Below are 17,858 nucleotides of genomic sequence, written 5' to 3'. Positions count from 1 at the left end.
CTTCATTGGTTATTTGCGCGTGCTTCATAGAGATCATTTTCAATGGTTTTGTGCCCTTCTAAAACAACTTGTGCTTAATATATTTGCACACCAAACTACTGGGGTTTCTGTCCCAAGTGTGGTAGGCTGGTGTTTTAAAAAAAAAAAAAAAAGGGCACGGAACCCTAGTTTCTTTCAACTGGTTGAATGTGCCACCTGCTGTCCAAACTGTAGAAATGCCAAGTGGATATCCTCTGTAACTTGCCTCATCTACTGAGAGTCACAATGACCAGAATATTAAGATAACTTAGTTTTACATGTCTTTCTAATTATATTCTGTTCATAATTAGACATGTAACTTACTCTGTCCCCAGCATTCCAAATCTCAGGTTATAGGAAATACATTTGTGAATTAGTTTAAATTGTGGTAGATACAGGGAACAATATCAGTACTTTCTCTGGGTCCAGATTATCCAGTAGTGAAATTTTTCTGGGATTCTGTATCAGAAATACTCTTTGCCACTTTAACTTCTGGTGACTTCCAGGTAATGAAAGAAGTCCAGAGTGCCCTGAGCACAGCTGCTGCCGACGATAGCAAGCTTGTGCTGCTCAGCGCGGTGGGCAGCGTCTTCTGCTGCGGTCTCGACTTTATTTATTTTATACGGCGTTTAACAGATGACAGAAAAAGAGAAAGCACTAAAATGGCGGAAGCTATCAGGTATGCATAAGTGGTGTTTTCTAATGGTTGGTTTGAGTGTCTCCCTCCTTGTGTACCAATCCCTGGTAGTAGGTAGTACAGGCTCCAACAAGCCTTGTGAGTAAAATGCGTGTCTCCCTTCACTGAGAGACACTGGTATCAAAATTAATTAAATCATCTGTCTTTTCTGTGGGCCTGGCATAAATTACTGCTTGCCTTGAGCAAATAACTGATTTCAAGGCTGGCTCAAACCCAGTGAGTGCTCAGGGAATGTTCTAATGATTAGCGTGTACAATAGCATATAGCCAGAGTTTCCATTATTGTACTATGAGCACGTTCTGTCTTCAGCCCTTAAATAAAGATACATTCTCTTTCACATAATAATTTACCATTTGCTTACTCTGAAATAAATTGGCTAGGCTTTATGACAAGCTGGTTCCATAACATCACCTGAAAAGTTTGTTTTAGTACAAGTAGTACTCATTCTTGTTCAAGTTCATCCTGAGTTCCAGCTGCCCATAAAACTAGATCTTACAGAGTGAAAAGTAAGAGTTCCTTTTCTCTCACATGCTCCCCCCTCCCAGAAGCCCACCTTCATTTATGTCTTCCCAGCCTTTTTCTAAACGCTGTCAAATATGCATCACATACATATTATAGATAATACAAATTTATTTTTAGTTCTGTTAAATAAATGGAATTATACTGTGTGTTATTTTGCAACTTGCTTTTAGATATTTCCATCTCTTCCGTTTGGAGATTTTCCCCTACTATCTCCTAACATTACAAAAAAGCTTCCTTAGGATCACCTAGTTCTGTTAAGCATATACAGGTACATATTCTGTTTCCATATCCCTCACTTCTCATGCTAATCACTGGAAGTATAATCAAATGTATCTAATTATTTAGAAATTAATTTTATTTATGGAACCCAGTCACCAACCAGGAAGACCATTGGACTGCCCTACCCACCTCACTAAAATGACCTATCCCTGAATAACCCCTAAGAATGCTTTCCATATGCTTTTGCCTTGATAATGTACAGGGGGATGGAAACTTAGACACACAGACGTGCAAAGAAAACTTGGTTGGATCCTCTCCAAATCTCCAGGTACTTGGTTGAGTTGAAGTTGAGCTTCTTTGGGTGATTATTGGGCTCCACATGGCTGAGACCCTACACCAGGACCTTGGGAGCACAGGGCTTCCTGGTCCCCCAGGTCCCCCAGACCATCCTGGAAGTGCACGTCAGTATTGGTGGGAGTGCTTTATTCTATCTTGGTGGGTGTGGGGTGGACCAGGGAAGCTGGCAGACTTCCCAAGATGGCTCTGACAGGTGCTGTCCTAATTGGCCCATCAGAGGAGCTCTGGAACCCCGTACGTTAGGGTGTCAGGGCATTAACTTGGCCTTTTATAACATTTTTAATAATTTTCAAAGTTGATCTGTTTTCTCACTGTGTACAGATAGATGTATGTATGCATACAAGAGGTTCCTTCATCTTTTTGCACATTACTAGTTTTTAGGTTATCATATGGTAATTGTTTTTCCAAAAATGGTTTGAAATTTTACCATCTGTTTTAATTAAGTATTGTCTCTGATCTAAGTAATTTCAAACTTGTTGTATCCTAGATAGGACCATCGTGTTACTCAGTTTCAAATTAAACTGCTTGATCAATACGCGTAATTCCGTAATTCCGTGACAGACTGTCAGTACTTCTAAGACAGCTTGTAGATTTCCTGATGACTAACCCATCCCAGCCTTTCAGGATGAATTACTTGGGTTTAATTTTCAATTTTTAAATACAAACTACTATGCCTCGGGCCTTGACTTTGTAGATTTTCTGTAAGCGCACACTGACTTTACACATAATACTATGATTTGGGGAGCTCTGCTCTAATAAGAAAATCAGACTTGTCGGTCAGTGCCTCCTGCGTTCTGGCTTGTTTCTCCCTGTAGATGCTCCCTGAGCTCCACTTCTTTTTTTTTTTTCTTTTTCTTTTTTTTTATTTTTAAGTTTATTTTGAGAGATAAAAAGAAAACACAAGTGGGGTAGGGGCAGAGAGAGAGGAAGAGAGAATTCCAAGCAGGCTCCGTGCTATCAGCAGAGCCCAACTCAGGGCTCGAACTCTTGAACCATGAGATCATGACCTGAGCAGAGATCAAAAGTCAAATGCTTAATCACCTGAGCCACCCAGTAGCCCCCTGAACTCCACTTCTAAATCTCAAGTGACTCAACCCTAGTCCAGCGACTCCTCCCATGTTGAATTGCCCTTGACAGTGGCTGAGGTTTGCACTGTTGGGATTAGAAAATGCAGAGGAAAGATGGATCAAGAGATCTCATTTGTAGAATCTTTCGGTAACCTCAGGTATTTATTTCAGGTAGTTGCCCACTCCCATTTCTTCTCCAGACCCTCCCTCTCTCCTGTCACTTTCCTCTCCCCCAACAAAAAGCTTTTCTATGCAAAGGCCAAATCCCGCTTTAGGGAAACCCACTTGGTTCTTCTTTAAATGAATATATTTTTGTCAATGTGAATTTTCCTTTATGTACTCTGGCAGGACCCAAAAATAATTAGTTATACCAGATTCACTTAACCTTTGCTCTTGCTCATTTGCATTTAAATTAATTTTTATATGTATGAGATAGGCTTTACACATAAAGCTGTATATTTGTTACTTCTGTATGTCTGGTCTTGAATTCCTTAAAACTTTGGAGCAAAGAACATCACTATAGCAAGTTTCCCCTATAAGAAGTGGGAAGTAGAAAGGTTAGGTTTGAACATTAGATTGTCAGGTATCTACTACACCTAATTCCATTCTTGGGGCTGCTGGTCATAACCAGTTTTCAGATCCATTATAATAAAAATATTCAGCACATTAGTGATAAAAACAAAATTATTTTGGGGCGCCTGGGTGGCGCAGTCGGTTGAGCGTCCGACTTCAGCCAGGTCACGATCTCGCGGTCCGTGAGTTCGAGCCCCGCGTCAGGCTCTGGGCTGATGGCTCGGAGCCTGGAGCCTGTTTCCGATTCTGTGTCTCCCTCTCTCTCTGCCCCTCCCCCGTTCATGCTCTGTCTCTCTCTCTGTCCCAAAAATAAATAAAAAACGTTGAAAAAAAAATTTTTTTAAAAAAACAAAATTATTTTGAGTCAGTTTATAATATTAGGCTTCTGAGTCTGTGGGAACCACTAGCTGCCGCTTAGTGTCTGAAGCACCAGGAGCTGCCTGGCCCCAGAAAGCAGGCACCTTCCTCCAGCATGGAGTGAGAAGAGCAGAAATGTGGGGAGACATAAAGCAGACCAGCAAATGTCCCCCAGAACCTGACTTCTCCCCACTTTAGTTCTATCCAGATATTCACAGTGAAGAGAGGGCTCCCTTGAAAAATGACCATGAACTTGCTGTTGAAACTTAATAATTTCTGCATGCTTCATTTTCCATTTTCCCCAGTTTCTAGACTATGGTTCTTGGGTGATTATCTGACTTTTTTGGTGATATCTGTGAAGTAGTAAATGCTCTTCAAAGAAATGGATAGAAGTTTGCTTTTGTTTAACCATAAGTCTTTTTAAATTCATTTTATGACAAATACAATCTCCTTCCTTCCCTGCTATACCCAACACAGCCTTTATAGCTCAGTTCACAGATAATTCACAGGAAGCTGAAATTCAAATTTGGTATGTTGCATTGCACACATTTTGGACATTCATGCATTTTAAGTTCCAAAACATACGTGCTTTCCGCTCCCCTCCCCCCAGAAGCAGTGGACAGTCCTTCCTTGAATGCCAGCTCCTGAGAGCTTGGTCCCCAGGCCCGAAAGCTGCCCCCACCTTCCTGTCTCTGGTTTGATATGTGGCTTACTGTGCAACCCCACATAGCCAAGGCTTTGTGGCTCTGGGAAGTTTCTACTAAACAGGAAAGCATTTCTAGGAAGTTTGTTGTTGTTCTAAACAGATTTCTCTGTGGATCATGCTAGTTTCTGACATGTCAGAGCTCACACGTCAGAATGGTCGGCTCTGTCCTCTGAAAGGGAAAGATGATCTTTGGTCGAGTGTACAAGTTAATTCATACCCCTCCCAGAAGCGGCCACCAGTGTTAGATTAAGTTATCGTTCCAGGCAAAAATAAAAATAACTGGGAGTGGGGAGGGGGAGATCAGTTCTAAACAATTTCTCCAGACTTTGATTTTGCAACATCTACTTTAGAAGCATTTTTTTTCTTTTATGCAAACGGAACGTGAGAAAGAATGCTGCTATGTCGAGGAATTAATCACTCTAATTATTAATTGTAAAGAATTTGACCATTTCTCTATAAAGTCACTTTCTTGTGGCAGTATTTGGTCATTTCTTTCATGTTACTCTGCCATCCCATCCATGGTTTCCAGATGTTGTTAGCATGGGAACAGTTCCTACTAGGCCCCTGTTGACATGAGGCAGATGAAAGCCGGGCGACTCCAGGGCACCAGGGGACATATTTTGAAAATGTCTGCTCTGCATCATGGAGATCCTTTTGAGAATCATCAGTAACTAAGCTCAGAAGATGTATTTCCATCATGTCATTGACCCCAAATCTTCAAAAGGTGGCACAAGCGAAGTAGCTTCATGTAAATTGTATACATTATTCCAAGAACCTATTTAAAAGGTTTTCTGGCTCTCTTTGTATCATTAAAACCCAGTGTGATCTTTCTAACAGTGCCTCAGGCTCTCATTTAGAAAGTCTTACAGCAGCTCATTCATTTGAATGAGTCAATTCTCGTTCAGTGTGAAGATCCCACAAATCTTAGGGGACCTTGGGGGCTGGGCTGAGGTCTGCACTGGCCACAGGGTGCCTTTGAGAATAGTCCCTGGAGCTGGGCATGCAGGCTGCCAGATTCTGCAGCACATTGTCTCTCCTGTTCCTCACACATGCATGTCCCAAAACTCCCTCACCTGCCCTCCTCCAAAAAAAAAAAAAAAACATAACCTCTCATGTCAGTATCTGGGGAGATGGGAGACCATCTAAGATCTAAGTCAGCATTTTCAGAGATGACCTGAATAGATTTGCTCCAGCTTTTAAGTTACCGAATTACAGAGAGCAACCAGATTGTTCTCGTACTGAAGACGGGGTCAGGTTTAGAATTCTGATCTAGTAATTCTGATCTAGAACTCTGACTGCCCTAAAGGAATGACCTTCCATTTATGTTGGTGCATGTTTGTCCTTTTTTTCACCGTGTGACATCATAGCAAGCAGCAACCTCTGAACATAAAATTAGTTTCTAGTGGTAGGAAGAAGATGCACATTACCAGTATGGTGTGGCACCAGCCTACCCTTAATTGAAGAGCAGCCTACTTTTCCAGTCTGATCCTAAAACAAATCCAGAAATAGCACTGGCTCAGTTCTGTCAAAATCCACGTCCTCTGTGAAGGCTGCCCAACCACTAGTCCTGCTCTCCTTTGAGATCCTGCTGTAATCGTAATCTCCACTGGGGTACACAGTGGTGTGCAGGCATGTGTCTGTGGTGCTTGCTGTTCTTTCTTGGGTCTCCTGTCTTAAACCAGCCTGGAAGTTTCTTGTATATACATCCCTCTCCCAGGTCATTCCATCTAATTCTTTTTTTTTTTTTTTAATGTTTATTCATTTTTGAGAGAAAGAGAGAAAGAGACAGAGCACAAGCTGGGGAAGGGCAGAGCGAGAGGGAGACACAGAATCTGAAGCAGGCTCCAGGCTCCAAGCTGTCAGCACAGAGCCCGATGTGGGGCTCAAACTCACAAACCATGAGATCATGACCTGAGCTGAAGTCAGATGCTTAACCAACTGAGCCACCCAGGCATCCCATCATTCCATCTAATTCTACATAAACTCAGGAAATATCTGTGGTTTCCAAGTAGTCAATGAGTTGTCTGAAATCACATACCAAGTCCAGACTCAGACCACATAGGTTCTAACCCCAACCCCCTAGTCTTCTCTTAACACTGCACTGTCTTGGTATGCCCCATGCCAGTTTTTCTTTGGGAGAGCGTCTAGATTGGTCATCTGAAGCCCACAGTGTTAATTGGACTCCTGTGTCTTAAAGGGAACAAAAGTTGAAGAGAAAGATGGATTGGCCTAGAGCCAGCTGCAAATCCAAGAGCAGCCTCTGGCTGTATGTCACCCATGATCTTCACATAGGTCCTGTAGCAACAGCCACTCTCACATAGTGTCCAGGGTATTGTGAAGCCTTTACAACACACAATACATAAGTCTCTGGGTTGCTTCTGGAAGAGGGCCTTCCACGAATCTCAGTCAACTTGTACTGATTTCCAAAGAGTTCACATCTTGATATATTGAATTCTATAAAAGTAGATTTTTCTGTTGCTCAAATACACAATGTTTTGAGTAATTTCCCATTTATTTTTCATTTTAGAAACTTCGTGAATACTTTCATTCAGTTTAAGAAGCCTATTATTGTAGCAGTAAATGGCCCAGCCATTGGACTAGGAGCCTCCATATTGCCTCTTTGTGATGTGGTTTGGGCCAATGAAAAGGCTTGGTTTCAAACACCCTATACTACCTTCGGACAGAGTCCAGATGGCTGTTCCACCGTTATGTTTCCCAAGATTATGGGAGGAGCATCTGTGAGTACCTCTGTTTTTAAAAATTATTGTAGAAAACTTCCTAAAGAAATCTAATTTGGTTATTGTTTTTTCTAAATATATACAGGGTGTCATTCTGAGGAGACTTTCCATCAGATGCACTTGTAGTTCAATCCTGTTCATTAATTCATATTCTTAATTCATGAAATCATAGGAGGTTTTCATGTTTTGGTTCATAGAACGTTTATTGACACTGTGTTGCATTATTTCCTAGAGAAGGGCCTTATATGATGAGGAATCTATCTCTCTGCATAATTGACACTGATATCTGCTATTAGTAAATACCCAATTTGTAACCCAAACAGCAGTGTGCATTCGAAAAGTTCTTAACCCAATAACCTGAAATCTGCACTTTTTAAAAAATTTTTTTAATGTTTATTTTTGAGAGAGAGACAGAGTATGAGTGGAGGAGGGGCAAAGAGAGAGGGAGACACAAAATCTAAAGCAGGCTCCAGGCTCCAAGTTGTCAGCACAGAGCCCGATGAGGGGCTCGAACTCAGGAACCATGAGATCATGACCTGCGTCGAAGTCGGACACTTAACCAACTGAGCCATCCTAAAATCTGCACTTTTAAGGGAAAGCAATGAAAGGAGCAAAGTTGTTTAAGATAAGAGAAGTCTTCCCATCTGATTGTGGAGTTGTTTTTTTTTTTAATTTTTAATCCATCCATAATAAGAGTTTGTGTTTGTAGCTTTTGATTTTTCAAGCAGCTACACACATTGCATTTCTTATTCCTTGAAGTAGGGCATGAGGTGGTGTCATGGGTTGGGGTCTCCACAGCAGACATGGAAGTGGAGTCTGGTGTGGTGGGGAAATATTAGTCTGTACCTGTGGGCAGGATGGCAGTGGTTGGGGGACTGGACAGAGGGAGGTTTGGGCCACCATGGGAAGCTCTGGGACATGTATGGCCTGTGATAGTTGACCCACAGTGGGCTGAAATGGCTAATTCCTTTATGTCCATCATCACCGAGTGTGGGCTGCCCAGGAAGAGGGGTGTGACCATGGATGAGGTGGCTCTGCAGCAGAGAGAGTCCACTTCATGCAGCATGGGATCTCAGACACAGTTCTGGGTCAGAGGAAGGACTTTAATGGGAAAACCAGCAAACTTTGCAGAGGGTTTGTACTTTGGTTCATAGTACCATGTTGATGGTAATTTTCTGTTTTTGATCATTGTAAGAAGTCATGTAAGATGTTAACATTAGAGGGGTGAGGGGTTTACAGGAACTCTGTACATTGCTCTTATGATCTTTCCAGAAGTTTAAACCTATTCCCCAAATAAAGTTTAAAGGAAAGAGGAAGAAGCTTAGTGGGACCCATATGGCTCCCACTGCCACATCTGGTCTCAGGACCACCCCCATCCTTGTCCTTTCCCTTCCTGTTCTAGTCCCAAACCACCCACAGCTGGCACTGCCGCTGGCCTCGGTGGCCACGTTGGTGGTGGAACACGGGTCCCCCATCCCATGAGCCCTGAGTTGCTGCACTTGCACATTCGTGTCTGCAGCTGGGTGGGGGAGGACCCAGGGGCTCCCAGGAGGCACCAGGTGCCCAGGTAGCAGTCATACCCTTAAGTTCAGTAGGACCCTTGCTGTGTCCACTGGCCAATTGTGCCCCTTCCGGAACAAGCAGAGTCCAGTTTCGAGGGCCAGAGGCTCAATGGCCCTCAGATCATTGGTGGGGAGAGGGGGCCGCACCTGCTTCCTTTCTTACCCAATCCCAAGGATTTTTCCTGTCGGGCACCTGGTACTGTGTCAGGGTCTTTGATGCACTCTGTACACTGTAACTCAGAGGAAGGTGCCCATCTTCATGTACACACCTTCAAGATGGTACCCCGCCTGTACCTCACACCATTCTAGTGCTCCATCAGCAGTGGCTTCTGGAGATGACGAATATGACATAGCCAGAGGGTCCCCATGGTCACAGGCTGCTCCCACACCCTCTTTGCTGTGAGGGAGTTCTGGCCTGGCACACCCCATGGTAGACTGAGCACTTTATGCCCACTCAGAGAGAGGTGCTCATGAAGGCAGGAAAGCAAACCCAGACCAGAGTAAGTGTGTATCATGTGACAACAGTCATCATGCCACCAAGTAGCCGACCAGCTGGTCTCCTCAGGAGCGATGCCAGGCAGGTGGTCTGGCATCGGTGTCTTGCTGGAGGCCAGATGTTCAGCGGCCACAGTAGCTGAATCACCTTGATACATCAGACTCCATGCCCTTGAGCTCCATCTCTCCCACCACGGGCACTCTTGTCTGCATGTCTGTCATGCCAGCACTGGGGCGGCCAGCGACCAAGGCTGGTCTCACAGAGCTGTTTGCTTCCTCTCTGCAGTGGGTACTCTCTCCTGAACACCAGCATGACCCAGCCACATACACATCTCCCCAGTCATCTGCATGCCAGAGCCCCTTGTCCCCTGACCAGCCAGCCAGGCCATTGGACACCACCCTTGGTCACTGTGTGTTCTAACCTTGATCCACCTCTCCTTCCGCACCAGGTGGTTGACAGGCACACCCCCTATGTGTCGGTGTTTTCCTTCATCATTATCTTGTCCAACTACAGCCGGGTGAGGCACTGGTGGACTTGCCGTCTGTTTCAGTTTGCACATCCGTACACTGGGCCAGCCCACCCACAAACCAGGCTTGCTCATAGAGAGTCCCCCATACGGCTGTAGGCGTGAGCTGAGGCAGGGCACTGGTGGCAGGTGACATGGGGGTCTAGGCTCCTCTGTGCCCTCTGGTGTTCTAGCGGGCCTGATGGAACTCAGCTCCTGGTGGACCTTTCCAATGTGTGGTTATTTGATGTCCCATGGCTGTGTGTTCTGCCTCAGCCAGCATTCAGTAAAAACTCCAGAATTGTTTTTTAAAAAACACATTCTTCTCTGCTGTGACCAGCACAGCCATACTCCCAGCACAGGGGCCTACATTGTGATCATGTCTCTGGCATGTGCCACAAGCTCCTTGAGCTGTCTTGTCACACCCCATCCAACAGCCACGGTGCTTCTGACATCTCAGCCACGCTTGGTCTGGGCTGCCACTTCCCCCATGCTTCTGGGAGCCATCCCAGGAGCAAGGTCACACTGTCTCATGGGGCACTTGCCAGGGTATTAAATCTTGTATCTCAGGAGAGCTCCCAAATCAGCAAGATCCCTGTCCCACCCTGTGATCTGGCTCCGTGTCAAGCACCCTTAGAATTCAGCCCCACATCTTCTTGCAGCTCCTCTGAGGGAGGAAACAAGTTACAGGCCTCGTGGCCAGGAGAGGAAAGAGGGCAGGACTTAAGGGAAGCGATACCATCTTGCAGAGCCACATAGAGCAGGAAGGCCAGACAAAATGAATGCCTGCTCTTCATCAGGTGCATTTCCCCCTCCCTGGACAAGTTTTGAAATGCGTCACTTTTTACTTCTCCTTGTGATCTACTGGTACCACATGCACAGTGATTCTCAGCCAGGGCGGTGTGCCCCATCCCCCTCCTCCTGGGGGACATGCCTCAGTGTCTGGAGACTTGATTGTCACAGCTGAGGCGATGCTGCCAGGTGGAGGGCTGGGTGCTGCTCAGTGTCCTCCGAATCACAGGACAGGCTCCTCTCCACAGAGCTGTCTGCTCTGAATGTTTTCAGTGCCCAGGCTGAGAAGCCTGCCTGTGAAGCAGGCACTCAAAAAGTGCAGAGCATTTGACTAAAACCTTTGTCCAGAAAGTAGTAAATGCTGCTGGGGTGAGTCAGGCTGTGACGGCCCTCATTGAAAGTGACCACCCAGGGGCGCCTGAGTGGCTCAGTTGGTTAAGTATCCAACTTTTGATTGTGGCTCAGGTTACAATCTCTTGGTTCGTTGGGCTCTGCACTGGGCATGGAGCCTGCTTGGGAGTCTGTCTTTCTCCCTCTACTGCTCATGCTGTCTCCGTATATAAGAAAGAAAGGAGAGACAGGAGAGAAAGGCAGGGAAGGAAGGCAGGAAGGAAAGGAGAGAGGAAGAAAGAAGGTGACCACCCAGATGCCACGTCCCCTTCTTGAGCTTTTGGTGTATGCAAGCTTCCAGCTGCCTGAGGCAAAGCTACACAGGTTTGGTTTTTCACACGGGATGTGGTGCAAAACTCTGCACGCAGGATAAGCCAGAAAGGATCACGTTCCCTGGATGAAAAGAGCACACAGCCAAAGCAAGCTGTGAGAGCTGTCCTTTCCTGTAGGCACAGACTGACATCTGTGGAGCTAAGCTGCCGTCACAAGCTGTGCAGCAGGTTAGCTGAGGACTGTATTCTTCCACATCTTAGCTCCCTTTGTCCCCAGGAAACATGCAGGGCATGCCTGCCTGGTGCCATGTGCCACAGTGAGTCCTGTGGCTTGGGTGCCATGAGTGACACCCAGCAGACCCTCACCGAAGAGCACACGGAGCTGGTGATAAAGCTGGCAGCTCTCGCTCCTGATGGGGCGATGCTGGAGAAATGCCCAGTGAATGGCTGAAGTCTTCACCCCGAGTTGACTGGGGAGGCTGCTGCTCTGGGGAGTTGAGAGCCTGACCTGACAGAGTGAGGGGCAGAGCCGTCACCTCCTTGAGGCTCAAAGCTCCCCAACCCATCCCATCCAAGCTGATCAAGTTTTCTCACCGCACCTCCTAATGTGTGTTTTTTTGGCTGGAAGAAAAGTTCACTTTTCTCCAGCATTTCTCACTTGTCTGGGTAAACTATAACTTTTTTATTATATTATTTTTTAAAGATTTTTAGTTATCTCTACGCCCAACATGGGGCTCGAACTCACAACCCTGAGATTAAGAGTTGGCATGCTCCACCAACTGAGCCAGCCGGGCGCCCTCACACTATAACTTTTTAAAAAACAGTTGGCCATTTTGGAACAAAACAGCAGCCAAGAAACTGCCAGTGACCTTGCAAATCTGTTTCTTGGGTAGAAGTTAGAAACCTGTCATGTTAAAACTACTGGAAATTGAGCATCTGAGAACAGTTGAGAACATGCTCCTTCACATTGAGTGTATTTAGTCTTACTAATCTTACGGTGTTCTTCATTGACTATAATTTAAACCAACTCACTGCCTGTACTTCCATGAGCATTAGAGTCAGTGCGACATCCATGTCTCGGGAAAAGTCAGAAATGCTCTCTGTTGTTCTGCACCTCCACCCATCTGAAATCGAGAAGACTAAGCAGGGAAAGACTCTTCAGGGACAGCAGCCATAGAGTCAGTCTGGCTCTGAAAGGAGGAAATGGTGGCAGTGACAGCTCAGCACATGGCAGGGGACTGTTCTGGCGGCCTAGCTGGCTGGCACAGACCCACAGGAACCGAGGAAAGGGATGGAAGAAAGGAGGAAGGGAACACTGGTAGGGATGTCACTCCAGGGGACAAAGCATAATATTCACAGAAGTGACGGTCACTCCTGACAGGCACACATTCGCATCCACTAGGCGAGCTAAGACCCTGTGGTTCCAACCTGGTCTTGAAGACATATTTCACACTTAAGTGATGTAGTTGTGGTGTTGTCTTCACTACAACTAGGTTGTAGTTGAGAGTAAAAGAAGCACAAACGAGGAAAACCACCAAGCACTTCCGACCAAGCCATTCCATCAGCACTCCTGTCACCCTTTCTCAGTGCTTTTGGCTCTGTCCTCAGAGAACTGTCTTAGCAGCTGACAGTAAGGTTAAGTCAGGTTTCTAAATGCATTGTTCTTTTTGGCCTTCTTTTCACTGAGAAGAGGTGCTCAGTACAGGGGTTTTCTAGAACATCTCCAAACTCTTCAAACATTCGTGACTTTGTCCAAGACTCGGCGCAAGTAACAGGTCTGCATTGGACCTCGTAGTCCTTGTAGGGACCCTGTTCTCCACCCTGTTCTCTATTCTCTGCCTGTGTGGAAAGGGTAGTGAGTCAACCAAGCATTAGCTTTGCCAGCTGTTACTTGTGTGCCTTGCACTCTGTGCATTTCACATGCAGTAAATGTCTCAATGCATCTATAGGAGGCATAGAGGTGCTGTCAACCTGGAGATACACTTAAATAACTTTACGGCCTTTTCATAACAATATTTTACCTCTTTTGGAAAAGGAAGGTCACCTCCCAAGAGTGTACTTTACCTGAGTCCCAGGAGATGATGGTCACGTCTTCATGACCATCAGTCTTCGGGAAGATTAGCAGTGCAAGATCAACTGCAGGCAGGAAATTGTCACATCAGAATAGTGTGAAGTTTCTTTGTCAGGTTTTCTCCCTATTTTGATATCTCTGTGCCTGTTATGTGAATGGGATAAAATCTGTGCACATGGTGTTGAGACCTTGAAAATGATGCAGAATCCAGGACAAAGTTAAAATCAATTTCAAAAAAAAAAATCAAAAAAAAATTTTTTTGTAAATTAAAAAATAAATAAATAAAATAAAATAAATTTCATATATATATGTACACACACAGACACAAATATACTTTTTTTTTTCTTAACAAATAACAAATGTTAATTTCCTCCTTTGAGTCATATGAAGTAACAATAGTCACACACTCCTGAGCAGACCACAGTCATGGTCATTTTGGATGCATTCAGGTCCTGAATAGTTTCTTACTTTAATGTCCAAGTGGTAAAATGTGGCCTTCCAAGTTATACTCTAGGAGAAACACTGCACATGGAGCATTGTCTGTGTATATGGAGAAGAAGCCACCGTTGGCCTCTCAAAGATCTAGCAAATATTGGGTAGTGATTCTGTGACTGGTGTAGATCCCTGACACAGCAAATCGCCTAGCTTTGCTTATGCCTCCATTTCCCAGGAGACTGTTTTGTGTATTAAGTGTCTTCACGCGTGGGAATGACTATCACTGGGCAAGAGGAAGCAGCAGGAGGGGCACATGCCAGTAACTTCAATTACCAACAAATAGACCTTCTCTAAGTTAGATTTCTTGGTTGTGCTCATGTTATTCTGTATTCCGTCATAAAAGAAACATTTTATGAAACATTTTACGTTTTTGTGTGTGTGAATTACCAGTCAGTATGTGACTTCTCATCTGCACAGTGGATTGTGCCTTGTTGGGTTTATTCTCTGCCCACAGGCTGCAGATGGAACCCCGAGGGCACGCAGTGAGTCCCCACCAGGGCCTGCGCCCATTCAGATGCCCACCCTTGGTTTGAATTCTTTTAGATGAATTTTCAGGTTGGGTCTTCTCTGCCTGCCTCCCCCTCACATCTCATATGAGTCTCAACTTCTCTTTGTTTTAGGCAAATGAAATGTTGCTCAGTGGACGGAAGCTGACGGCGCAGGAGGCTTGCGGCAAAGGCCTGGTCTCCCAGGTGTTTTGGCCCGGGACCTTCACCCAAGAAGTTATGGTTCGCATCAAGGAGCTTGCCTCCTGTAATCCAGTTGTACGTGGAACTCGTTCTCTTACATATGTTACTTTTTTTTTCTTTTTTTACCACGACCTTCCCTCCAGAGAGCTCGCACACATAATAACAGTGTCTCCTGAGTCCTCCACATGCGCCCCTGGCATGGCCCCCTGCACTCGAAATGCTGGAAGAGCTATAATTAGTGCCACTGCTCCAGACCCACTTGCCTGCCTCCTCCCCATCGCAGATGCCTAAGAGCGGAAGGAGTCCACATCAGTCAGGGACTTATCTCACAGTGTCCTATGAAACCCTACAAAAACCATTCATAGAGTTCTTTCCTGTCTCCCGAGCCCTTTCCTTTTTTTTTAATGTTTTATTTTGGGAGAGAACAAGTGGGGGAGGGGCAGAGAGACAGCGATACAGAGGAGCTGAAGAAGGCTCTGTGCTGACAGCACAGAGCCCGATGTAGGTCTCAAACTCATGAACCATGAGATCATGACCTGAACCAAAGTCGGCACTCAACCGACTGAGCCACCCAGGCGTGCCCTCCAAAGCCCTTTCCTATACCATGTTTCCTTCCCAACTGCCCACAGTGGATGTAAGCTTTTATTTAATAAATGTGCTGGATAGGGGTGCCTGGCTGGCTCAGTTGGTACAGTATGTGACTCTTGATCTCAGGGTTGTGAGTTCAAGCCCCACATTGGGCATGGAGCCTACTGTGTTAAAAAAAAAAAAAATGATCTTGGATAATATTCAATCTGGTAACAATTGCATTTAGCAAATTATAAGGTAAACATCATTTAACATTAACAGACATGACTCCCATCTAGGCTCTCCCTGACATGAACAACGCTCACTGTTAAGATTAAATTTTGGTTAGAAAACCCCCTCAGAGGGTATTCGTAGAGTTTTCACTGAGCATCACAAGAGCTGGTGTCTGGCTCAGGGGCCACGCCAGCCTGCAGCAGCAGTGTGGGCCCAGGCCAGGCTGGTCTCAGTGGGGAGGGGGCCGGAAGCGGGTAGCACAGCTCTCCTGAATTTGAGCATTTGCCTGATACCTAGAGTGAATAGACTTCAGATGTATCTCAGGCCCAGTGTGCGTTGTAAAAAGATGTCTGGTAGCCTTTTTGACAGGTAATTACTCAAGCTTGCTAACTGCCTCCATAGCTTTGGGGACAAGGAGAGCCAGTGCTTGTGGACATGCACCCTTGCTGACTCACTGCCTGTGTCTGGTCCAGGTGCTGGAAGAGTCCAAAGCCCTTGTGCGCTGTAACATGAAGGTGGAGCTAGAGCAGGCCAACGAGAGGGAGTGTGAAGTGCTGAAGAAAATCTGGGGCTCGGCTCAAGGGATGGACTCCATGCTGAAGTACCTGCAGAGGAAGATCGATGAGTTCTGACGGCCAGGTGCCTGCTGGTGACACTGGAATTCTAGAGCAGCACACCTGTGGCACCACGTTGCCCTCCTCCTCCCTCACAGCCTGAAACAAGTTCACTCTTAGCTCACGCTTGGAAGCAGGACTTACAACATCCAAGCTATTTATTATCAAGGAGTTTTTAAGTACTGTAACTTTAAAATAAATAACTACAAAGCTCCTTTGTCCAAACGTCATTATTTTATACTTAATATACACACAAGTATAAAAGTATAATGGTGAGCTCTAGACTGCTCTTTGAAGCTCTAATTTTTGTTATCTTTAGCTAGTACTGTATAAAAAAGAAACGAAGCGTGTTTTGCTGGTTTCAGGTGGCAGAAAAGTCTGGAATAATGTTTGTTTCCCTTATTTTTTCTTTCTAGAACACAGAATCTAAAGGGTATTAGCCAGCCTCCTCTCTCCTGTCCCAAATAGAGATACAGAAAGATCTGAGGTGTGCCTTTGTCTCCAAAAAGGTACATGTATCTCAGAGGTGGAATGTCCTGAATCAAAAGTAAAACTTACCTTGTAGGATAAGTATTTCTGATGAAAAACCCACTGATGAACATACCGCCAAACTGAAGTACACTTAAGATCCATGCTGGAAAATCCAATGATTCTTCCTTTTTAATATATCCAGTTCTTACCCAGTTAACATGAGGAAACCACTGTCTCTCCAGAAGAAAGCTTGTTTTGCAGTATTAGTGAATCACTGAATAGCTTAAGTATGAGTATCTAAGTTATAAGTTAGTCTTAGTGGATTTTAAAGAGTTTTTCTGACCCTTTTGAAAAATAACTACATAAGTGCTTCTTGTTGCTGGGTGAGAAATACTACTTTATATGCAGTTTTGGTTTTCTATTTGCAGATATGATTGATGTATTACACCAAAAAAAAGTATTTTTATGTTTATAAAGTGTAATTTTTAGGTTCACTTAGAATATATTTTATTTAATAAGTTAAAATTCTTTTGGCACACTCTTAAATGCAGGAACTCCTTTAAAAAAAAAAAAAAAAGAACTACCTTATATTCAACGTTTAATGTCCCAGGTCTCTGCTTTCATATCTACGCAATATGCGGAGTAGAGTGTGGCGTCCAAGAGTGCCCTGTGTAAATAGACATTCACATTCCTTTCAGGAGTGGGGACTGATTCCTGATTACAGACGCCTATTATTAGTTAGGCTTCTGAGCTTGCAATCATATTGAATGTATGAAGAATGAAATAAAATCAAAACCTTATTTTTGTACAGTTTGGAAGTTTATACTTAGAACCGACCACCTCCCGGCCATGTGGAGAGCTGTACAGCGTGTAAATCTGCCTTTACCTTGGATTGGTTGGTGCAGTATTTTTGCATCTGTGGGACCTACTTTTTCGTTCAGTAGTTTGAACTATATATAATAAACTGTACAATCTGTAAAGTTTTTATAGAATAAATATTCAGCTGTGAAAACTGGTTAAATAAAACTAATATTTCTTAACACATTGGAAATGTTTGTCTAATTCTTCACTCCTGAAGTTCCTCATGGGACTTTTTTTCCATGAAGTATGCATGTGGTCATAGCACTCGTGCAGTTTAAAGAATAAGGAACTCTGTAACTGCACCTGGGGAGGAGCTACAATCTGACCGATAGCATCCTCCCGAGTCCTGTCCACTTGACCCTTCCCCAGGTGACCATTTCCTGAACTTTGTGTCAGTCTTCTCCTTGCTTCTCTTTCAGAGATGCATATTCCTAAACATATTACCTAGTTCTTCCTACTTCTGAACTTTACATTGTTATTACACATAAGCTTTGGTGATTTAGTATTGAGTTGTTTATTTTAATCTGTGTATGTAGAGTTGTAACTTACTCCATTGCCCAGACCTACAATGTAGGTGTTTTCATT

The 17,858-nt window shown here is 44.5% G+C and overlaps 1 protein-coding gene across 9 annotated transcripts in view; it reads left to right on the top strand.

The window, feature by feature from the left end:
• The window catches only part of CDYL (chromodomain Y like), a 241,096-nt gene extending 223,642 nt beyond the window's left edge, over positions 1–17,454 (top strand). For all 9 annotated transcript variants that reach the window (XM_042985824.1, XM_042985828.1, XM_042985827.1 and 6 more), the window contains 4 exons: positions 525–697; positions 7,044–7,254; positions 14,458–14,601; positions 15,801–17,454. In XM_042985824.1, coding sequence (XP_042841758.1) covers positions 525–697; positions 7,044–7,254; positions 14,458–14,601; positions 15,801–15,959 — 687 coding nt within the window. In that variant the 3' untranslated portion in view covers positions 15,960–17,454. The remainder of the gene's footprint in view (positions 1–524; positions 698–7,043; positions 7,255–14,457; positions 14,602–15,800) is intronic.
• Positions 17,455–17,858: the final 404 nt, after the last annotated feature.

This window comes from Panthera tigris, chromosome B2 (genome assembly GCF_018350195.1).
Source record: "Panthera tigris isolate Pti1 chromosome B2, P.tigris_Pti1_mat1.1, whole genome shotgun sequence".
NCBI lineage: Eukaryota > Metazoa > Chordata > Mammalia > Carnivora > Felidae > Panthera > Panthera tigris.
The sequence above is the reverse complement of the archived record's forward strand: the minus strand, read 5'-3'. Positions and strand labels throughout refer to the sequence as shown.